At 35.0% G+C, this 24,709-nt stretch overlaps 2 protein-coding genes and 1 long non-coding RNA gene across 8 annotated transcripts; 2 read left to right on the top strand and 1 right to left on the bottom strand.

The window, feature by feature from the left end:
• Nucleotides 1-1,538: 1,538 nt before the first annotated feature.
• On the bottom strand, nt 1,539-5,008 carry LOC100786713 (uncharacterized). Its single transcript, XM_003527595.5, has 2 exons — nt 4,079-5,008; nt 1,539-2,421 (listed from the first exon to the last, which is right to left on the bottom strand). Exons 1-2 carry the CDS (start codon nt 4,583-4,585, stop codon nt 1,648-1,650), a joined length of 1,281 nt encoding a protein of 426 aa, XP_003527643.1. The 5' UTR covers nt 4,586-5,008; the 3' UTR covers nt 1,539-1,647.
• A 7,381-nt stretch (nt 5,009-12,389) lies between these two features.
• LOC121175035 (uncharacterized) lies at nt 12,390-12,649 on the top strand. The gene is made up of 2 exons (XR_005891935.1): nt 12,390-12,452; nt 12,550-12,649. It is a non-coding gene; the product is annotated as an uncharacterized lncRNA (long non-coding RNA).
• A 4,870-nt stretch (nt 12,650-17,519) lies between these two features.
• Nucleotides 17,520-22,895, top strand: LOC100791684 (WD repeat-containing protein DWA2). Of its 6 annotated transcripts, XM_003527354.5 has the most exons (13): nt 17,520-18,053; nt 18,134-18,217; nt 18,286-18,418; nt 18,569-18,680; nt 19,053-19,152; nt 19,943-20,070; nt 20,438-20,507; nt 20,855-20,943; nt 21,247-21,292; nt 21,662-21,732; nt 21,813-21,886; nt 22,072-22,130; nt 22,583-22,895. In XM_003527354.5, exons 1-13 carry the CDS (start codon nt 17,535-17,537, stop codon nt 22,622-22,624), a joined length of 1,527 nt encoding a protein of 508 aa, XP_003527402.2. In that variant the 5' UTR covers nt 17,520-17,534; the 3' UTR covers nt 22,625-22,895. The 6 variants fall into 6 exon arrangements, 3 of the variants coding, with proteins under 3 accessions (XP_003527402.2, XP_006581142.2, XP_040872181.1); XM_006581079.4 differs by having other exon boundaries at nt 21,662-21,886; XR_005891928.1 differs by lacking the exons at nt 22,072-22,130; nt 22,583-22,895 and having other exon boundaries at nt 21,247-21,453; nt 21,813-21,881.
• Nucleotides 22,896-24,709: the final 1,814 nt, after the last annotated feature.

Raw genomic sequence — 24,709 nt, 5'->3', positions numbered from 1 at the left:
GAGGCAATTCCCTTTACGTTTTGCAAAAAATAAAACGCAAGGGCAACACCGTTTCAGTAACTTGATCCTCCAATCTTCAACAATTTGCTTCGTGGTTCATTTCATGCCACCAGCACAATTCCTCTAACAAGAGTTGGACTTGAATTTGGTTGGAAACTGAGGCAGCAACGCGACTTCCAACAGTGTTTTCTGTTAGTACAGAATAAACTCATTCAAGAAATATTCCAAGATCAACATGACTCGACTACTTCGGATCAACCGAATCGTCTAATTGCAGAAACAAATTGAAACCAACTAGTAGTGCAAGAGAAAAAAAATATTGATAGAACTGATGCCGCTGCTTGTCTGCTTCCTCTTCTTTTCTTTTAGTTGGCGTTTGTTTGGAAGTAATGTATTAATTTCACGTTAGCGGTGGCCATAGCAAAATGACTGGGATTTGGGGTTTGAATTCATGGGTCTTGCTGGTACACGTGGTGTGGGGCATGCAGTGTGTTGTATTAATTGACGTTGATGATGATGGTGGAATCACATGAACAAACTTGAGAAGAGAACCAAGAGGGTACGGTGGTTGTGTTGTGTTGTGTCTGTCTCCTTTTGTACGTCAAAGTTGGGTGATGATTTTTACGGTGATCTCCAGAACGAGAGAGACGTGCCTGGTCCACTGTTTTTCAGTACTGAGAGCTTTGCTACTCAAATAAATAATATATATGGCCCATGCTAGTTACCAAAGAAGAGAAGAGAATAAAACACAAGGCCGTACAACTGCTTTTCATTCTCATATATAGGAGCTTCTTCCACGCCCTCTCTTCTCCACTTTTGTTTTGTCTTCTTCCTTTTTTTTTTCTTTTTCTTTTTTGCTTTCTTATTCTATTATTATTTGATGATGATACCAAAAAATGAATAAATGACGGATGGATAAATAAGTAATTAGATGAATAAAAGAGTACAAATTATACTGTTCAGCATTGTTGTTTGTTACGAACGAAATACATGAACTGAGTACGTGGGCCAATGTCCTTAATTTTTAAAATGAGTTTTGATTAAAAATAGTTTTTTTTATGGTCTAAGTCTGATAATAAGTAATTAGAAAATATATTATTCATAATTATTTTTCAATTATCATGCATAACCAACTCTCAGATAACTCCCAAATCCCAATTTTAATCACTCATCAAAACTGTCGAATAAACTATATTTTTCAAAGTGTGGGAAAACTGTCCTAATGATCTGAAACAATCTCTGTTTTCTGATGCTTTAGGAGTTTCTGTCCGTTCGTTTCTAGTTTTCTCTTTCTCATGTTTTCCTGTTTCGGCTTGTATTAAAAAAAAAAACTACGTTTATATAGAGATTATAGATAGATATAAATAATAAATTATAGATACATTATAATTAAGTAATATTAATTTTATTATTGTTTATTAAAGTCTAAAAACATATTTCTCTCTCTTTTTACTTTAACACGATGTACTTATTTTATTAGAGTGCCATATTCACACCCACTTATATATAGTTATATATTTAAATTTGAAAAATAAATATTCCAACGAGTGAAAAAAGAATTGATATTTCTCCTATTTCCGCCAAAGAAAAGTAGAAAATCCAGTAGTGACTTTACTAAACTGTGTGACAGAAAGAAAGAAACGGTGTTCAGGGTGGATTCAAACCCAATGCACAAATCTCATCCACCAGAGGCGCACTCCAATGCGCACTCCGTTTCCTCAATTGAACAAAATCCTTAACGCACTCCTCCATTTTCATAGACTGAATTCGCTTCCTAGCCGCCGCAAATTTCTTCCCAGCAAGCCGGTCAAAATTCTTCTCCCAACCACTCTCCCACGCATCGTGAGCGTCGCAAAGCTGAAGCGCACCGTTCTCCCAATGGGTCCAACTCCACACCTTCTCAACCGAATCCATCACAGTTTCCGCGCACAAACCCTCACACACCTCCCTGCATGGCCTGCACTTGGCCCCACTCAGTGGGCCCGGGCTCGACAGCGCCGCCACCGGCACCCCGAACCGCCCCGGTGGAAAATCGTACCTGCGGTCCGAAACGACGCAAAACGGGAGTCGTTTTGCCACGTGGCTCACGTTCAGCGTCGTGAGTTGGGCCTTAAACGCTGCCTCTGAGTTGAGGTTGTTGAAGCCAGCGGAATCGAGGTTTGGAACTAAAGAGAGACGCGACAGTGCCACCGTCGAGGTTCTGAGGTCGCCGATTCCTAAACGGTCGTTGAGTCCACCGTACGAGGAGCCCGCTGGGACCAGGTACTTTCCCGGAACGAAGTTTTCGGAACCCAACGGTGCGTTCCAGTACCCGTCAACACGTGTTCGGATTATCCAATCGTACGTGAAGTTTTTCTTCTGTTGGTGTGATTTTATCATCGTTAGGCATCCCTCCACTAGGTTAAAGTACTGAAGAAGCCCCTGCGTAATAACGTAAATTAAATTCAGTCATATATCAATACCAAAAATAAATAAATAAATAAAAACAGTCATAATTAGCATTTAGTTTCTACGTTGGCGTCATACTACTACTTGATACTTCAATTCTAAGCAAGCTTGGTTGTTCAGTTTAGCTTTACTGATTTAGCAATTAAAGTTCATAAATCATTGAGGGTAAGAAAGGAATGGTGACCCGAAAATAGGAACTTGCCCTCACACACTACCCCTGTCAACCCTACCAAACTGAAAACTGCCTCCTAACTCTCCAAAGTTTCTAATTTTATCCAACTCGATCCTAAATAAGTAAATATTAAACAATTAAATAAATAAAGATTTAACAGATCCACAAGACTGTAGACATATTTAATAAAAAGTAAAACAGGCTAGGAATTAATTTAGCTATAAGTAAAGATGGTTGTGTTTTAGAATTGCAGCAAATTCAAGTACAAAGTGGTTGACTGATAGCCAGTGAAAAAAAGAGTAAATGTTTCCATTATTCATTTGAGTAATGAAACAAATTTAAAATTAATATTGTATGTTATACTTATCTTAAAATATATATTATTATATTAAATTGATATTTTTTTATCATCCCAATTTTATGTTCAGGAACATTTTCAAAAAAAAGCTTGCCAAATAATTGAAAGTGTCGATCAAACTGACCTGGATATTACATAAAAACGAAAAAATATATTCCAGTATGTGGAAAATAGATTATTATATATCAGCTGTTTTTTTATGAGATATATCAAGCTTTTAAAAATAAAAATTCAAACAGATTTTATCAAATTTAATTTAATATAAATAGAAAACATTAACTTTTCAAATATTTTTTTCAGTTTCAATTTATTTCTCCTTTAGTATCATATTTTATATTATTATTAATTATATTATAATATAAGAATGATGTGTATAAATTCTTAAAAAAAGAACGTTACTACCTAATTAAATTAACTTTTAACATACATATAAAGTTATACAAATTAAGTATCCGTTTTATAGATAAGTATACTTTAAAGATAAACATATGCATAAATACACGACCTAACGTGAACGTACGTGTTACGTGCCTACGATAATAACCTCCTATATATTTAATACAGTTAAAACATTCTGTCCCAGTCATAAATGACTGGGTTCCCTCAACAGTTTTTGCTTTAACCAACCTACATGGGTTAGGAAGATGAAATGTAGTGCAAGTAAAGATATTTGATAATGTATTTTACTTTTCTTTTAAGATAGCATCCTAATAAATAAATAAATATAAATAGACTTCTGGTTTCTGGAAGGCGAGGTGAAAAAGAAATGAATTCGATACTGATATGAAAATATCCGCCAAGGTACAAAAAATGTGACCCAGAGCAACTTGCACAAATTATTCCATAAAACCAATATCAACCAAACAATATGTGGAGATTCCTAAAAAGTGTACTCAAGACACTAGCTACTTAAAAAATAAAAACTAAAACAATTACAAAAAATGCAACACTAATAATATAATTTCATTCACTGTAATCAGCAATAATACGTTTAACAACATGATTCTGATGATGTGGTATTTTTAGGAATCAAAATCCAAAAAGGGGAAAAAGTAGTAATAATAATGAAAGAAAGAAAGAGAAAATAGCAGCGAAATGACCTGGATTCCGTTGGGCGAGTTATGCGCGGTGAGGACTCGAACATACGACTCGTTTTCCGGCAACGGTTGAGGGTGGAAGATTCGAACGGCGGCGACGTTCGGCGCAAACTTCAGGAGCGAGAACTTGAACGTGTCCTTGTCTAACGGGCTATGAAGAAAAACATCCGAATTGGGGTATTCTTTGAGCACCATTTCGATAATGGAGGGTCCCGTGAGTTCGAACCTTCTGGCACCACCAACCAAACACACCGCAATTTTGGACCGCAACAACTCATCCTTGGAAACAACAGGATCTTCCTCGCTGATAAACTTAAAAGGGAGGTTGAAGAGAAACTGCTGAACAGGGTAAAAGGCTGAAAAACCGTTTGAAGAAGTGGAAGATGAATAATGGAGAGAGAAGAACGTGATGAATAAAACTAGAGGGATGATCAACCCAGTTAAACGCCAATTGAGATCAGAAACACATTTAGTAAAGGGCGTCACAAACTTTCTGGGGCTCTGTAACATCGTCGATCTCTTCCTTCTTTTTTTCCACAAAACCCTGAGGTTTATATTAGTAGCTTGTTCTGCCAAAGGGTAATTTTGTGATCACGTACGATGATGTGCGATACAACTAACGCAGAGAGAGAGCAATATGATTCAAATTAAATGATGAAAGGAGCATATATGGTTTGGTGAGAATTGGTGTTGTTGGGTTGCATATATTGAAGGTGGCGGGTACCGTACCATATGCATACTAATACCATGCGGCTATTTGGTATCACGAGAAGTTTGGGAGGTACCACCCTAGAGAAGGAGAATTTTGAAAAGTCCCCAGAGTTTTCTAATTCACACATACACCTAATTGTAACGCCATGTTTGATTCAAGAACGTGTATCGTCATCTTCGTCTTCATTTTTTTCTCAACAAACATTTTCTTTTATGTATTTTTCTAATAAAGGGGGTTGATTTCAGTCAATAAATAGATAAAAATAAATAAAGGGGGTTGAATTATTGCATGTGTGGGTTTGATGTGACAAATCCGATCCGGCCAGTTTTGGAAGATTTTAGCTGGTTGTCTAACCCAAAATTAGTTATATCACAAAATCAGGAACAAATTTTCGAACACACATTCTTTAATATATTAAACTTTATTAAAAATTATAAATTCATGTTAAAAGAATACAAGATATAATATGAGAACCAATTTTTTTTTAATCAATTTCAAACAATAAAAAATAACATAATCAAAAGAGTGTGTGACTAGTAACTCATTAATTAAAAAAATGGTCCTGATAAATAATTATTATATTTTCTTATTAAATTAAATTTGCTATATAATTTATTATTATATTATTTATTTATTATTATATAAAGTAGTATACCTTGCTGCAAAAAAAAATCCCCCCAAAACTGAATGGCCATTTTTGTAATTTTAGGTGCACTAAAATAGTCACAAAATAAAATAAAAAGGAAAGTAAAAAAATGCTTTAATTTGACATTTATGAATAATTTGATTTAGTAAATATAAAAAGAAAAACATTAATGATTAATTTAATGTTTATGTTATATTTAAGATTTCAGTTTATAAATATATATATATATATATATATATATATATATATATATATATAATTTATTATTATACAAAGTAGTATACATTGCAACAAAAATAGTAAAAAAAAAATCAAAATAAAATAAAAAGGAAAGTAATAAATATAAAATTTATTTTAATTTAACATTTATGCTTAATTTGATTTAATAAATATAAAAGTAAAATAATTAATGACTATATTTCCTTAAGATTTCAGTTTATATATATATATATATATATATATATATATATATATATATATATATATATATATATATATATATATATATGCTAATTAAAAATACACCTTTATTTCATTCATACATTTATGATTTAATTTAAATTTAAAATAAAGTATATAGTTGCAGTTTCACGAATAAAATTTATTTATGTCATAATTATTGGTATTTTCTATTATATAAAGTGATATACATTGCTGCAAGAATAATCAAGTCAGTTTGGGGTATGTGATTGACAAATTTGATATTTTCAATCAAATCCCGTAAACTTAACCAATTATTATTTTACTTAGGTTAGGTTAGACCGGCAGTAAAGTTAGGTATAGCTACGATGGCCCATACATGGACATATGAGGTAAAAATACGAACTTTTATTATATGTTTAAAATTATTTACAAAACTAAATAATTTTTTTTATATCTTTAACGTAATAAATAGTTAGGCAAAATTTAGGTGTCATCTCTACATTTTAGAATTTGATAATCTCCACGTCTCATTGCAAATAAAAAAAGTCCACATCTTAAAAAGATATTAATTTCTTATTATTAGTTGGATGATCTCCTTAATGTAAAAACCACAAATGTTTTCACTTAAATTAAGGGTGGTCAAATCGAAACAAATTCAAAATAAAAACCAATTTTTTTTAAAAAAAATTAAAATCAAAATTGAGTTTGCTATTTATGTTTCTAAATTCAAATCAACCTACAACACTTATATATTACTTTAATGTTACATTTTTTAAATATTTTTTATATGAATATCAATTGGGTTTCATATTATTTTATTGATGACATTTTCAATATATAGTTGATTTAACCAAAATTGAAATTTTAGCATATTTTTTTTATAGAATGTTTAGCATGTTAATTTTTTATATAGATTATTAATAAGATTTTTTTTAATATAATTTGATTTCAAAAATAAAAAAGTATATAAATTTTTATGGAATAATATTTTAATGAAAATCAATCAAAATCAAATTAAACTAATTATTGTAAATTTTAATTAGTCTAAGAGTAGTAGTAAATTAATTTTCAGTTTGGTGGTTTATAGTTCAATTAATTTTCAGTTATTATTATTATTATTATTAGTTCTCTCTTTTTGTCAGAAATCTTTACTTTTAATTTTCTATTTAACTTCCTCTTTATTTGCTTATAAACAAAATCCTTTGTGATTTTCCTATAATTAACAACACACTTTTATATTTGGGCTGTGTTAAAAAAAAACTAGCCGAAAATCTAATTAAAAATTAATAATTGAAAGCTGAAAAATTAATTTATTAAATTATAAATGTTCAATTAAAATAATGGTTAAAGTAACTAAAAATTGTAAAAAATAAAATAGAAAAGCAATAAAATCGTAAACTATTTAAAAAAGATAATTAATAAATTTGATAAATATATTAAAAATAAAAATAAAAAATATAAAAGATTAAAAACTAACATTTAAAAAAATGCTAAAATCTGTTACTTTTTTAGATATTATAAGTATGATGAGCATACTTGATTGCTTGTTCATTTATCCTTTATTTATTTGAATGAAGAAAAATGTAAACTAAAGAAAAACCATTTTTTTGTATAAAATCAATTGTTCTGTTGTATCTTTTATTTTCCATTCAAACATAAAAAATATCATTATTCTTTTTCATATTTACGGGCTTATCACACGAGGCGTTCGAACGGAAATAAGAGAAGCACCGCATGAAAAAAGTAAAAAAGATTATAAAGATAGGGAAAGATTAAAAGAAAACAGAAGAATTAGATTATACATAATTTAAATTTGTTAAAAATATTTTTTATGGCATAATCCTTTTCAGATATATTTTTTTTCTTTTAAACTCATGAAAAATACTAAAGAATTTTTATTTTTTTTTACTTTTTCAAAATTTTATATAATTAACTTAAGATTTGTATACATATTTCAACAATCAGAACTTCACAAATCACAATTGACAAGTGAATTTTAATCAAGTAATAAAACTTATAAAAGGCCGAATTAGGTTCTGCAGTTATTCAATACCACGTCTACATTCAGAAAGTGGTGCATGAGCGGATGCAAATTTATCCCATAGCCCATTATTTTGGCGCTGGATTAATTTGCCACCATGCAGCGGTTAAGAGGACATGCACCACTTGCTCTAAACGTACAGAATTACCAAAAACATGATCTGATCCATAGAACGTTCCAATGCCGTATTATTTCTTGCAAGTTTTTTAAGGCTGAAGATTGGTGGAAGGAGAAGGTGATTGATACGTAGTGAATGAAACTGAAAAGGACTATTTCTTGATTCCTGAGCATGGATGGGATAAGTCTCACCAAAATTTCTTCTATATACTTTTCCTCTCTTTCTTTGTCAGGTGATTCTTTCGTTCTGTTCTTTTCTTTTCTTTTCTTTTTCCCTTGTATTATGCATAGCGGGCTTCATGGGTTTTTTTAGGAAGAGGCCTAAAATGCTTAATGGGTTTTTTTAATGAATAGTGTTCTGCTCAAAGCCCATTGTAACTACTGCGAATGCCTACACAACTGGTCCAAGGGAGTTGCTACGTGCACCCAGCATTATTGCTGGGGCACCCAGCAAACAGTGAAGTGGCGAAACTGCCCTTCAGCAATTATTCTTCCGGAAGAAGGTTCTTCCGGAAAGTTTCCGGAAATAATTTTTCCGGAAAGTTTCCGGAAGAACCTTCTTCCGGAAGAATAATTTGTGTCTTCCGGAAAAACTCACAGACAATTTCCGGAAGAACGTCATCCGGAATGTTTCCGGAAGAAGCTTCTTCCGGAAGAATTCCAGTGTCTTCCGGAAGAAGCTTCTTCCGGAAGACTTCCGGAAGAAGCTTCTTCCGGAAGTTATTTTTTTTTTTAATGCGTACGTAATGACGATTTTGCCCTTGTGTAAATTTCTTTAAATTAACGTCTTCAGGCTGTGTTTTACTGCGCTTTCTTTGTTTCTTCTTCCGTTTGCTTTGTTTCTTCTTCCGTTTGCTTTGTTTGTTTCTTCCGTTTGCTGTTGTTTCGGTGGTGGTCCCTTCAGCAGTCTGTTGGTGGTCCCGTGAAGTGAAGTATTTGAAGATTTGGTGGTCCCGTGTTCCGTATTTGAAGTTTTATTAGTGGCTGTTGTTCCTATTTTGTCGGAGGTACGCGTTTATTTCGTTTTCCGGTTAGTTTTTAGAGAAGAAAAACAGTAAAAAGTGTATCCGGAAGAAATTTTAGGCACAGAAGGAGGAAGGTCCGGAATGACCACTTCCGGAGAAGGTCTTCCGGAAGTTGAAGGCCAATTCCGGAAGAAGTCTTCCGGAAACTATTCCGGAAGACTTCTTCCGGAATTGGCTTCGTAACTTCCGGAAGACCTTCTTCCGAATGTTAAATTATTATAATTTTTTAATTTCTGTTTTATAATTTTTTTTAATTTTGTTTTATATATATATTTCTGTTAGTTAATAATGAATTATTGGTTTAATTAGGTATAATGATATATATTGTGGATTATAATTTTTTTGTTTTATAATGGTATATATATATATATATATTTCTGTTTTATAATTTTTTTTTATTTCTGTTTTATATATGTTGTGGATTATTGATTTAATTAGGTATAATGGTATAATATTAAATGATTTAGGTAACTTAAATGTATAATGGTACAAAAATGTTTTATTAGTTGTTTATTATAGTGATAAGTTTAGTTTAAGTAAATAATGTAGTTATAAATTTAGAATATAGTGATAATTTTAATATAGTCGTGTATGATGCATATGTCCTATTAATATGTTTGTTATTTAAGGTGTAGTAAATTTTTGGATGTGGTTATATGATAATTTGAATGTACTTGTGTATGATGCATATGTCCTTAAGATGGACGAAGATCAATGGAGGTATGACTTTGCGATGTCACAAGAAGTTCATATGGATTATGATTATGATAATCAAGAAGAATGTGGAGTGAATGAACCACATGTCGATTGTTCAAATGCTTTTAATACATCTCAGGTAATCATGATAATTTGAGTCATTGGTTGAATTGATGGTTTGTATGAAAATTAATGTGTTAGGGTTGCGTTGTAGGTATTCGCTACTCGAGATGATGTTTTGCAATGGGCTCGAACAGTTGCCCATGAAAATGGATTTGTTGCAGTGATTATGAGATCTGACACAGAGACCGGTAGCAGAGGAAGAAGTTCATTTGTGTTAATTGGGTGTGAAAGGAGTGGTACGTACAAGTGTAGAAATAAAGAATTCGTTAGAAAAGACACCGGGAGTAGGAAATGTGGTTGTCCCTTCAGGCTTCGTGGGAAACCAGTGCGTGGAGGGGAAGGTTGGATGGTGAAGTTGATCTGTGGGATTCATAATCATGAATTGGCAAGTCCTTAGTTGGACATCCATACGCCGGGCGATTGACTAAGGAAGAAAAGAAAATTATTGCTGATATGACAAAGTCGATGGTGAAACCGAAAAACATCTTGCTAACGTTGAAGGAACACAATGCCGACAGTTACACCACGATAAAGCAAATTTACAATGCAAGAAGTGCATATCGTTCTTCAATAAGAGGAGCTGATACCGAAATGCAGCATCTGATGAAGCTTCTCGAACGTGATCAATACATTCATTGGCATAGATTGAAGGATGAAGTTGTGGTGCGTGATCTGTTTTGGTGTCACCCAGATGCAGTAAAGTTATGCAATGCATGTCATCTGGTGTTTTTTATAGACAGTACCTACAAAACAAACAGGTACAGACTCCCACTACTTGACTTTGTTGGAGTGACACCAACGGCGATGACATTCTCTGCTGGGTTTGCATATCTGGAGGCTGAGCGTGTTAATAATATTGTATGGGCTTTGGAACGATTTCGAGGCCTATTTTTAAGACACGATCGCCTCCCTCTTGTTATTGTCACTGACAGAGACCTAGCACTGATGAATGCAGTGAAAACTGTGTTTCCCGAGTCTACTAATTTGTTGTGCAGGTTTCATATCGATAAGAATGTGAAGGCGAAGTGCAAATCTTTAATCGGGGAAAAAAATGCGTGGGACTATGTAATGGATAACTGGGGTACTTTGGTTGATTGTCCGTCCGAATACGAGTTCCATGAGTCATATCAGAAGTTTCAAGTTGCTTGTTCGCCTTGGCCGATGTTCGTTGACTATGTTAACGACACATGGATTATCCCCCACAAGGAAAAATTTATTACAGCATGGACGAATAAGGTCATGCACCTAGGCAACACAACAACAAACAGGTATTAACAACTGATTTTATTTGTTAGTAACGATTAATATTAAATGGTATTTAATTGTTGTATATTTTCATGTTTGTTGTGTATTTTAAATGTAGGGTTGAATCAGCTCATTGGGCTCTCAAAAGAGTACTACAAAATAGCGTTGGAGACCTATGTAGTGTTTGGGATGCCATGAACAACATGATCACGCTGCAACACGTCGAAATTAAAGCATCCTTTGAAACCAGTACGCATGTGGTTGGCCATGTATATAAAAAAACCTTATACAAGAGGCTTCTTGGATGGTTTCGAGGGATGCTTTAAATCAGATTGCTTCTGAGATTGACCGTCTACGTTATCTCGGCAACAATCTCTCTTCTTGTGGTTGTGTGATGAGAAGCACGCACGGCTTCCTTGTGCATGTGAGCTTTCTAGGTATACTGCTAGCAGCATCCCATTGGAGTCAGTCCATCTTTTTTGGAGGAGACTTTGCTTTTCAGACCAAGGGTTATGTGAGACGGAAGTCACCATCAAGGAAGAAATAGAGGTCATATCTAAAAGGTTTGATGAACTTGATGTGGCTGGCAAAGTAAATCTGAAGAGTAAACTTCGAGAAATCGCATACCCTGATCATAACTCTATGTGCCCTCCTCCATCAAAGGTGAACACTAAAGGTGCACCGAAGAAACCGATGAAAAGAAGTCAAACATCCACAAAGCGTGATCCGTCTTACTGGGAGTATGTTGATGCTTTTCATTCTGTTCAAAGCAGCAACTCTCCAGTGAAACGAAGTGCATCATGTTCTCAACCGCGTCAGCCAACAAGGATCATCCCGATGTTGGATCAATTTGCGTCATTCTTTCAAGGTTTCATTCGTGACGTTGTGGATGTGAAAGCGGACGGTAACTGTGGATATCGGTCCATTGGCGCTTTATTAGGTATGGGGGAAGATTCGTGGCCGTTAGTGCGTAATGAATTGCTTAAAGAACTTGGCAGGTGGTCGCATGAGTACATGAACCTCTTCGGTGGCACAGAGAGATTTGAACAATTAAAGTTGTCCCTACTTGTTGATGGATTTTCAAAGGTATGTTTTTAGGTTAATTTTTTTTATAACAATGTTTAAATTACTTACATGTGTATGTTTGGTTCATTCAGGTTAGTGTGGACAAGTGGATGGATATAACAGACATGGGATATGTGATTGCTTCACGGTATAACGTAATCCTTGTATCGTTGTCCCAACAACAAAGCATGACATTTTTCCCTCTTAGAAGTCAACCACCACCTGACTCTTCTGGCCACCGCATCATATGTGTCGGTCACGTGTTTGGAAATCATTTTGTTCAGGTACATTGAATATAGTTAGTGTAACAATTATGCAATGACTTCGCTTGTTCGTTTGGCACGGTCAGCGCATGATATAATGTTTGTTCATGTACAACAGGTTTATTTGAAAGACCATTGTCCGTTGCCGCCCCCAGCGCTGTTGTGGTCAACCAATTGTTATTCTCAGGCAAAGCAATGGGCAATTCCATATATTAGTAGAATGCAGGAATACACAAGCTTGATGTCATTCAAAACACACTATGTAGACCTAAATGAAGACTAAACATTCATTGTTTATTTATTTGTATTCATTATGCGATATAATTCGTTGTAACCCGTCACTAACCAATTAATATTATCAACTACTCGTTTGGTTAAGCAAGGAAATTGTTGGTCCAACAAAAATCATTTACGCGTACAGCATACATCATTGTCATAATTGACAACACATAATGACATTCATAGTTTACCTGTAAGAAAATTGGCACGTAAATGGAAATGGTTCTTCATCTATTTCGTAGAAAGAGCTCCAACCCATAAGTGGCTGAGACTCCATGATCATGCTCCAGACACGAAGATATATAAAGACGTTGAAGTATTGAAGAAGGATTATAAGTCCCTTCCTTGCTGAAACAGTAGTAGAACGTGGGGAATATGAAAGGAAGTTGGCAATTTATATGAATACGAAATAGGAATATACGATGATGAGAGTGAATCATATGTAACTTAAGGTGGCTATTAATTGCTTGGAGAATGTGCGCGCCGCCTTCTATGCGTGAATGCGTTTTAATGGTGACGATGAGTATGCTTGCGAGAGTTACAAGAATACAAGGGGAATAAGAATATTCCAAGTTTGAACTTTAATGAACTCTCTTGCTTCTTTAATGAATAGGTTTTGAAGATTGTGATCGTGGAGCTTCTGTGCATTTGGAAGATTTGATCTTTTTTAGGATCCTTTAATTAATCCGTTTATCACATTGTAAACAAGCAAGATGATTAGGTCTAATATGCTGTTATGTAGCCTATAATGGAACTGTGCATGCTAGCTCTGCTTGCTTTAGGCCAATCATGAATTCGGTTATTACAGTAATTATTTACTTGAACATGGAAAAAGGGTTCATTTCCTATTTTTTTCGATTTTGAGGCTTTGTTTTGACGTGTTAGTTGACGGAACTGGGGAACGGGACTATTTTTTTTGGATTCTTTGACGTCCAAACATGAGAAATGGCCGCCCTCCATTGTCTCAGGGCACAGGCACACCCACGCAAAAAAATCCCAAACATGGATACTTGAACATGGAAAAAGGGTTCATTTCCTATTTTTTTCGATTTTGAGGCTTTGTTTTGACGTGTTAGTTGACGGAACTGGGGAACGGGACTATTTTTTTTGGATTCTTTGACGTCCAAACATGAGAACTGGGGAACGGGACTATTTCCTGATTTATTAATTATTTTAAAAACTTTTATTTTTTATGTAATTCTTACAAACAAAACTCATGATTCTAGGTTCCCTTTTTTTAAAAATAAATTTAAAACAACCGTAAACTTCGCTTAAGGACCACAAACAATCGGAATAACAAACTATATTATAAAATAATAAACTGTGCAAAACACGCCAACTATATTAAACAAAAACTGTAATAATTACAAATATTCATGTCAACTACAACACAACAATATAAATACAATGATCAATGGTCCGTGCGGCGTCTCTGACGAGCCCTGACCGTCCCATCAGCACTGGGTCCCCCTCTCGCGATCGTCAGGCAGTCCTGCATAATGTCATATAACTCTGTGCCTGCAGTGACTATCCTAAGGTTGAGCACACGCTCCAACCTCTGTGCAATCGCCTCATATCCCTCGTAATCATCCTGTCAAAGTCAGTAAAAACATTTATTATGAAATTCAAAATAAACAACAACTCATAAAACATTAAACGCGCAAATAATCTTACCACATATGGAGGGGGGTCAAATGCCACTGGAACCTGGGGGCTGGGCGGCTGTATGTAGTCCTCAGGGTCTGCAGCTGGTGCATCCCTCTGCTGGTCAGCTGCCTGGGTCGGTGTCATGAAAGGGTGAGATATGCGGAAAAACCACTCAATGTAATCCGCAGATACCTGCCCAGGCACTAAACAAGGCTGACCCGCAGGTAGTAAGTGATCCGCAAACTCCATCCACCTGTCATCTATCTGCTCCTGTGACAATCGTGCACTAACAGGCGGCGGAGGGATGCTCTGGATGTAACCGAACTGGCGTACCACCCTCTCCGGTCGAACTGCGACGATCATAGGACCCCATCTGAGCTGACCCTGGAACGATGAAATCTCCTGAAACGCCCTAACACCCCGATGCTCCGTGTACGGCAACCAGGACACATCTGTGACGGTCAAACCATCACAACGTGCCCTGTAGGGTGCTCCTGTGATGCCCTTCATGTGCGCCTTCGACGTCAACCACCGGGAAGCACGTGGGGACGTCTCCTGGTATGTGTCGTCAGTCACGCACTGATGCACACTAGGGAAGTGCTCATAGATCCAGCACTACACAATAATTGAGGTTAACATAACATAAAAACATGTTTAAATCATAATCGAACCTAACATATTAATAAACACAAAATTTACCTGAAATAGCGTCAAGTACCCCGCAAGCTGTCTGGTGGTGGTCCTACAAGCCTCATCTAACTGGTCGTACATATGAACCAGCGCGGCAACCCCCCAAGCGTAACCACCACTATGAGCGAGGTCCCGGAAAGCGTCAAGGTGGACCACATGCACGTATGTTGCACTCTTATTAGCAAAAAGAGTGCAACCGACAAGGTGCAGCAAATAAGCGCGAGCTGCGACAATCCACCGCCGGGCCTGACATCTGGTCTCATAAATGTCACGAACCCATCCTAATCGTACATATGCTCCACGTGTGAGCGCTGTCTCGGCTCTGGCCTCCTCCGCAGACACTTCCAGCAACTCCGTGAGCAAGAATCTGGCCTCCTCCGTAGAAAGAGCGTGGAAACTGTGCAAGGCGCCAGTGATGGGCAAATGTAGAATGGACGACACATCATCCAATGTGATCGTCAGCTCTCCTACTGGAAGGTGGAAGGTGCTAGTCTCACTGTGCCACCTCTCCACAAATGCGGATATAAGTCCAGGATCGCCAGTAATAACTGAACAATCTATCAGTGGACTTAATCCTGTGGCAGCCACCAGGCCTTCAATCTCAGGCACTGGCCTCCCAATCAGTGTCAGCTTCCTCCCATGTGACACTAACTTCAAATCAGGACGTTCCTGATTTGAAGTACAAATTATACAATTATTAAAAAAAATTAATCATAAACAAATAAATAAACAATGACAAATAATTAACAAATTAAAATACCTGTCCACTCCACACGGCATGTGCAACATGCTCGGCAAATGATGTGAGCACTGACGGGTCACGTGGACCACCAGGGAATCCCTCTGCAGCATCATCACCATCTGACCCCTCACCACTATCAGCACCCTGTGCGTCCGCACGCATCTCAGGTGCCTCCGTAGGCTGCTCAGGGACATCATCAGTCATGTCAGCGACGTCCTCAGCCATATCACGTCCCTCCGTAGTCATCTGATGAACGCGTAGCCTACGGGCTGAGGCAGTAGGCCTACGCCTCTCGGGAACATCGCCAGCATCCTCGTCAGCAGCTCTATCTCTGCCTACAAATCTACCTATGGCACGACCTAAACCTCGTGTTCTGGCCATGATCTGTAAATCATGTCGAACACGTTTTTTTTTCGGTCAAAATATACACAATTTTCTTTATAAAAAATCAACTTTATTTATAAACAAATAAGACTAACTTAAATCAAATCATTTTCACACATACACGACCTAATTTTAAAAAAAAAATTAAACAACTTCATTTATATAAAAAAAACAACTAATGTAAAATAAAATTATTAATAAACATGCACAACTTAATTTTTTTAAAAAAAAATTAAACAACTTCATTTATATAAAAAAAAACAACTAATGTAAAATAAAATTATTAATAAACATGCACAACTTAATTTTTTTAAAAAAAAATTAAACAACTTCATTTATAAAAAAAAAAAACACAACTAATATAAAAATAATTAATTAGTAAACATCCACAACTTAATTTTTAAAAAAAAATAAACAACTTCATTTATAAAAAAAAACACAACTAAATTACTTAGTAAACATCAACAAGTTAATTTTTTTTTAAAAAAAATAAACAACTTCATTTATAAAAACAAAACACAACTAATATAAAAATAATTCATTACTAAACATCCACAACTTAATTTTTAAAAAAAATTAAACAACTAATGTAAAAAAAAAATTATTTAGTAAACATCCACAATTTTTTTAGTAAATAAAATACTTCATTTATAATAAAATAAACTAATTAATTATAAAAAATTAGTATTTTTATAAAACTTCCAAAACACACAACTTTAATTATAAAAATAGCCAACTTCATTTTTAAAGAAAAAACACTAATTTAAAAAAAAACAATAAACAAAAAAAACACAACTACTTTTATAAAAAAAAATTAATTTACAAATTAATATTTAGTAAAAATACACAATTTAAATTATAAAAAAAATATGACATCAAAAACCCAAACTTCATTTTTCATAAAATCTAAAAAACAAAATAACCAAAATAAATAAAATAATTCATTTAAAAAAAAAACAAAACAATTTCTGTTTAAAAAAAATTTAAAAAAAAAAACACAAAAAAAAAAAAAAACCCACTTCCGGAAGAAGTGGTTCTTCCGGAAACACTCCGGAAGAAGGGTTCTTCCGGAAAGGTCTTCCGGAAGTTTGAAACTTCTTCCGGAAGTGGGCGTCTTCCGGAATTCTTCCGGATGAACCACTTCTTCCGGAAAGTTCCCGGAAGACGTTTTCCGGAAGTCTTCCGGAAGAAGTGTTCTTCCGGAAGACTTTCCGGAAAACGTTCTTCCGGAAGAACCCCTAAGGGGTCTTCCGGAAGACTCCTCCGTCAGCCATTTCCGCCATTTTTTCCGGCGTACTCTCGTCTTCTCCCCTCTCGTCTTCTACCCTAAGGTTCCATTGCTATGCTAAGGTTCCATTGTTATGCTAAGGTTCCATTGCTATGCTAACAGTGATGCACATTACAAGCTAAGGGTAAGGGGAAGGGGAACTAACCTGTTCGCGGAGAAGAAGAAGAAAGCCTTGGCGCGCCTCGCGGAGAAGAAGCTTCACGGAGAAGAGAAGAAGCAGGTTCCGGGAGAAGAAGAAGCTGTTCCGGGAGAGAAGAAGCTGTGTTCCGGGACGGGAGAGAAGAAGAATTTGTTGTCTAGCAGAGCTGTTCCGGAAATGATTTGCGTTTTTTATAATTTTATTTTAAAGGGCAAAATGGTACTTTCAATCAATTGCTGGGTGCACCAGCAATATTGCTGGGTGCACCTAGCAACTCCCCTGGTCCAAAAATACGGCTTCAGAAAAAGAAAAAAGAAAAAAACCCAGCGAGCAGCAACTCTACTTTGTATTGAGGTGTCGCACGGCGGGTGTAGTATTAGATTCGGCGTCGAAGAAAAAGAAAGAGCAATGCAAGCTGCGTCTTCAGGCATCGGATACGGTCTAAAATATCAGGTCCAAGGCACGAAACCCTCACGAATTTTGTGCATCGATCTAATTAACTATTCCATTTCTTATACTCTTTTATATAATAGGCTAGGTGCATATCGGATGTTAAAGCAGACACAGATCACACTAGCTTCCTCGCTGGCACTCTCAGCCTCAAAGAAGAAAATGAGGTACATACTCGCATATTGTTCTAGTTTGATCCCTGTAGAAATTAATTGAGTGAATCGTTCCATGATAGGTACATCTGATTCGGCTTTCGTCGAGTGGAACTGAACTCTTCTGCGAGGGATTGTTCTCTCACCCCAACGAGATCTGGGACCTTGTCTCTTGTCCCTTTGATCAACGGATCTTTTCAACCGTCTACTCTAACGGTAATTAACCTCTTCTTTTAACTTTTTTGTTTGTGTATTTTCACATTGTAAGTGTTTTCCCGTATGTTGAGATAGCTTGTGCTACATTCTAAGGCTCTTGGTTTGGTTAGGAAGACTTGTGATTACCTTTATGTTCTTATTTATTTATAGGTGAAACGTATGGGGCAGCAATATGGCAGATCCCCGAGCTATATGGCGAGTTAAATTCACCTCAGCTAGAGAGAATTACCTCACTTGACACAGATTCTGGCAAGATTAAATGGTGAGTTTGCAATTCCCGTTTGCTCTTGACTCTAGAACGATGTTTTTAGAGAGTTTGGCTTCCATTATGTGCTATGTCATTTTCCTAGGTTTATATGTGGGGGAGATAGTTAAATGCTGATATTAACTATCAAGCAATGCGTCATTTCTTTAGTTTACTCTACTGGACCACCCTTTTAGCTATCACCCGGAAAATTTGCTTCTATTATTTAGGTTTAATTGCACTTTTAGCTCCTCTATTGTGACCCGATTGCACTTTTAACTAATTGCACTTTTAGCTGCTGTAAAAGTATTAGGGGGGATAAAAAATGTAATTAAGTCTATTCATCAATCTTGAATTTGTATTCCTTACTAAATATTCACCACCAAACAGTATTCTATGGTGGCCATCTGGAAGACATGATAAATTGATCAGCATCAATGAGGAAAACCTGTACTTGTGGAATTTAGACGTTTCAAAGAAAATTGCACTGGTATGAATTTTATGGTATGGTACACCTTTTGTGACACAAATACATACATTTTTTTTTCATATGTTCATACAGGAAACACATGTTTGTACAAAATAACATGTTATCATTATTCAAGTTACCATCATTTGTTATAATGAACGAATTAATGAATCCTAAATAGAAAGAGGAAGAAAACGTGTTGGAGAAAGTAAACAATGAAAGATCATTTCGTCCTGTGCAAAAATGAAGCGGATAGTTTTTCTCTTTTATCTAGGCATTTAAAATTCAAAAGTAATTGGAGAAATATTTTACAATATACATTCCTTGAATTGTAATATATGAACAATTATCATGTGATTTTTGTTACTGAATCTTATGAAGTTATTTGAATGAGAGGCATTATAGAAAATGAATGGTTGAAGATGAGTGAAGATATAGGTCAATGGACTTCTTAAAACAAATCTGTGATGAGTAAGTTCATGATAAAAGTGACTCAGTAGTGGGCCATACATATTGTCCATAATGGATTTAATTTTGTTCCCTTAAGGGTATTTGGGTTTGAAAATCTGATATTGATTTTAGTTTCCAATCTCATTGCAAGTCAAACACCACAAAATTTTCTTGGAAGTTGGTGTTAAATAATATTGTATGTAACTGTAGTTCGGAAATTTAGGACTCAAGATTTAGTTGGGACTTAAATAATCATAGACTTGTGTGATTATGGTCACTACTATTTGTAAATGCCTGAAACTTTTGATGATTTTGACTTAGTTCCTCCAACACCTTCCAATAAATTCGAGCAAAAAAACAGGTACAATCGCAAGATTCCGCTGGTATGCTGCACAAGTTATCTGGAGGGGCATGGAACCCACATGATGTGAGTTCTGTTGCTGCAACTTGTGAATCGTATCTCCAATTTTGGGATGTCAGAACAATGAAGTATGTAATGTTCATATAACATCATTAAGTTTTTTACTGGTTTATTTTAGTTGATGACATGATAATATTCCACCACATTGAGCAAAAATGTGATTTTATGGTTGCATTTGTTCATTTTTTTTTTCACAAGGAAAGGAGTTGATTTAATTTTTTTGAACTTTGAATTATGCAGTAATATGATCTTAGGCATCCTGAAAAATTATTCAATATTGTTTAATTTTGGAAGTGAATGTATTTGCAACTAGGATTGGGGAGGGGGGGGGGGGGGGAGAGACAAATATACATCCCCCTGAAATCAATTAGTTTTTTGTCTGAATTGGTACCTCTAGGAATTTCATGTCTACTAATAGGATTCTTTGAATCACAGGAAGACTATGTCAATCGAGTGTTCCCATGTATGCAGTGTTGATTACCATCCCCAAAAGCAGCACATGCTTGTAAGAGTTGAAATTTGTGATCCTCATTATAATATGTCTATACTAACTGGTTTCATAATGTGTTTTGTGATAATGTGTTCTTTAACATTTTCTGAAATTCACCAATGCTTTTATATGGATTGCCAGCATTTTTTCTCTCACATTCAATTACAGATTCAAATTAACACATCATAGATAACTATTTTTGTTTTTGTTTTCCAAGTATTAAAATACTTTGATTTGCATTACATGTTTTTTTCTCACGTCTATTACTCAATGAGTTTATAGTAGCAACTGCCTTCTGATATAGTAATATTCTGCCACCTTTTGTTCATGTTGGCAAAATTGAATTGCTATGTTTTGTACAGGTTACTGCAGAACATGAGTCTGGGATACATATTTGGGATCTAAGAAAACCTAAAGTTCCCATCCAAGAGCTTCCAGGACATACTCATTGGTACCTACCATGTATAGTTACAAAGCTGATTTTTGTATTTTAGCTATATTCCCAATCCAAGAATCCTACTATGTTCCAATTTTCAATCATCTCTGTTTTGGAAAAAATGAAAGTAAACTAAAAATGAAAGCAGAGAAGGAAATTACTGCTCTATTTTCAGTGCTTACCATATGTTGTGACAATCATACTTTTAAAGCACAAATAACTTTTCTTTATTCTGTTAAAAAAAATTTCTAAAATGAAAATATACTATTTGATATCATTTGACATCTGATTGGCAGTCTGTATTACTTGTATTGCTAGGACTTGGACTGTCAAGTGTAACCCAGAGTATGATGGAATGATCTTGGTTCTCTCTCGCTCCCTCTCTCTCTCTTTGTCTCTCTTTCACACACACACACACAGAGGGATGTAGATCCTCTGAAGTGAGCTTGTTTCTAAAGCGAAGGGTGTATCGATCCTTGATTTATGTTAAAGTGGATGGTGAGCTTATCCAACTAAAATTTGAAGGTGGATACACCCTTAATTGCTTACTTTACATATAAACTTGCCTTAGAGAAGCTTTTTCCCACACCCACATGTGCACACATACAAATATGCATTTTTAATGACTTCTAAATCTCTTGCTGGTGTCCATTTGTTGGTTAAAGGTGGTCTGCATACTAAATTATCATGTAGGGGATATTTACTTATTTTTCATGGAATGTGGATGTTACAGAGTGCTGGTACGGATTCAACTGTCAACTTGTGGCTTGCCTCAATAAATCATGATGAGTTAACAACTGAAAGGTCATCTTATTATCTTAAGATGTTACTATATTACATTTATTTTAGGACTACTTTTTATTCATCTATGCTTACTTTAGCAGACAAGCCAATTCATCTGCCCGATGGGTTGATCCATTGCTTAATACGTACAGTGATTATGAAGACAGCATTTATGGTAAGAGCTTAAGGTTTTTCAATCCATGATCTTTAGTTGTGTTTAGAATTACATCATGTCAAATTTGATCCACATTCCGAAAAGGCAAATAATTGTAGCTTCTGCTTCTTTTGCCAATTTTTACATGGTTTTAACTTTTAAGCTCACATGTACTTTTCTTCACGAATATTTTATTCATGTTACAGGGCTCACATGGAGTTCTTGTGAACCATGGATCTTTGCATCATTATCCTATGATGGCAGGGTAAGACTACAAGTAAATCTAGGCTAATTCTCAATGGTAGATGATAAATTCTCTTGATGAAAAAAAAATGCGTAAAACATAAAACTCTTCTTTTGGTGTCAAATTTTCTCAGTTTCTTTATCTTACTGTTACACACTCCGTTTTTGTAAATGAACTTTCCTGCTAATAGGGGAGCTAATAGCATGCATGTGGTCATAAGACCATGCAACTTTTTTTTTATGCAATAAGACCATACAACTTGGATAAATAATACTTATATTTATCAACAAAAGTATAATTGCTTGTTTTATTATTTGCCCCGTGATTACGCCTTTGGTTGGGTATAATGACAATCTAAATCTGTGACTTTCTCAAAAGCATAGATAAGAATTCGATAGTTATTTCTTGCAATTTACTTGTCTACGTTTATCAATAATCATCACATTAATTTGACATTTCGTTCTCAAAAACAGGTTGTTGTTGAATCAGTGAAGCCTTTCATCTCCAAAAAATAAAGTTCAGCACCAATTACCATCATTTGTCATCTTGTTTTGTATGTCAGTAATTTTCTGCCTCTCGGGTCTTCAGATAAATAGATGACTGAAAGACCCAAATGTTGCATTGATAGCTTAGAAATCAACATTTTGGCTTTATTTTTTTATTTTTTTTTTATCTTTCAACGTTGAATTGTTTTAGGCTGGATTGTGTTTCTAGCTTATTCTTTGATTAGACATCCATGTAATTCATGGAGTCGTTGTATATCTATGGAACTACAAGTTCATTCAAGTTCTTTCTTTATCTCTCGAGTTTGTTCTCTAATGTCTTCTTGGAAAGGTAATAAATCGACTGTAATTGGGAAACAGAACGTTCCTATATGAAATTGGCTGAGTGTCGTTATAGCTAATGGAGAGAAGTTTTAATTTTTCCGACCCTTGCCAATTAATTTATGGTTCTACTATTATTTGAATATAATGTATGCTTCAAAATTAAAGGAGATAATATTTTCTATATATTTATAATGTATAACTAGTTGGTCATTGGTTAATAATGGTGAGGCTGAGCCGCTACACCTTTTGTGTTAGCCAGATTCGTGGACAACGTGACGTTGTAGATGTCCTATTTTTATCAATGGCGCTATGATAAGTTTGTTTGATCGGTGTACAATTTGTTATCGAGACCTACTATCCAAGTGCAAAACTGAGTCACTTAAATGATTACATTGGAAATCATTTGTTGTCCATGACTCCATGTAGTTGGCGTGCGTCTGTGGTGAATAAAGATTTGAGCATTTGGGTGCAACAATGCTTGTTGAAAATACTAGTTTAAAGAGAGCAATCAATCATATCCATAAATAGATGTCACTTCAGGGACATCCTAATCTAATCCTTTAAATTTGGATTTGCACCCTCTTTGTTTTGGATTAGCTAGTCTACGTAAATTGTGGCCCTCAAAAAAGAGGAAGAATATAGGAACGTTGAGTTCCATTGCCATATGCGGCTACGTCCTTTTTGTTCTCGCTCTGAAACGGATCATATAACATTGTTTGGTCTCCTAGTCAAGGAGCAATCAGAGAGATTTCACTTGGTAGGTGATTTGTTTTTGGCTGCCACTTGAAGAGGTTAATGACCATGAATTTTCTTTCAACTTTCTCGTACCACGTCAGCTTGCTCTCAGATTGAGTCAGCTTCTTATCCACCAATTTTGTTCTCATGGTCAACGGGTGCTTTGACATGTCCTCGTGGCGAAATTGAAAGACACGTGCCGAGGCAGCGTTAAACAAGGGGTGGAAGTGAAGGTGCGAGCAATTTTCAGTGACTAGACTTAAGACTTGGGGCTGAGATGTGGATAAGGGGAGACGACTTTTGCTTTCCAACGTGGATTGATTCAAGTCCACTTTATTTACCCTTTCTGTCGTGTCGGTATGTCCCTACGGCCACGTTATCTGCCCAATATCTTATTTGTGGATTCTCGTCTTTGGAAAGTCTATGAGAATGAGAGGATTCGCTCGCACGAGTGAATTAATTACTTATTATTATTATTATTATCTTCGTGATCATGTAATTATACAGAATATTATTAATTTTATTAATAATTATTTTTTGAAAAATTTAATAGATAATTTTTTATAATATTTTAATATTATTCTTTTAACTAGATCGTATATGAAATTTAATAAACCTAATTCAAAAACATTAAACTAAGACAAGTGTAATATGTCATCTTAGACTTATTTTAAGACTTCTTATTTAAATGACTCCTTCCCTTGTTTAATAACAATCATTTTAATTCATAACTCTCTATAAATCACTATTATGAGTATCTTGTAACGATACTTCTTGGACGATTATTATACCCCCATAAAAATTATAGAAGTGTTTATTGTTACTAGTGGGAGAAAGGTTAACTACCAATCAACATGGACTTAGGTGAGTGAGATCATGACTTATCGGACAATGGCGATTGATAAGATATACAATTTTTTCAACCTCAAATGCATAAACACAAAGAGATTTAAAGTCGCAAGTCGATCGATGTACGATCGATGGAGTACAAATAATAATAATAATAATTAAAATTTTATTTAATAACTATTACTATTA

This window comes from Glycine max, chromosome 6 (genome assembly GCF_000004515.6).
Source record: "Glycine max cultivar Williams 82 chromosome 6, Glycine_max_v4.0, whole genome shotgun sequence".
Classification (NCBI taxonomy): Eukaryota; Viridiplantae; Streptophyta; class Magnoliopsida; order Fabales; family Fabaceae; genus Glycine; species Glycine max.
This window is presented reverse-complemented; position numbering and strand designations above follow the sequence as displayed.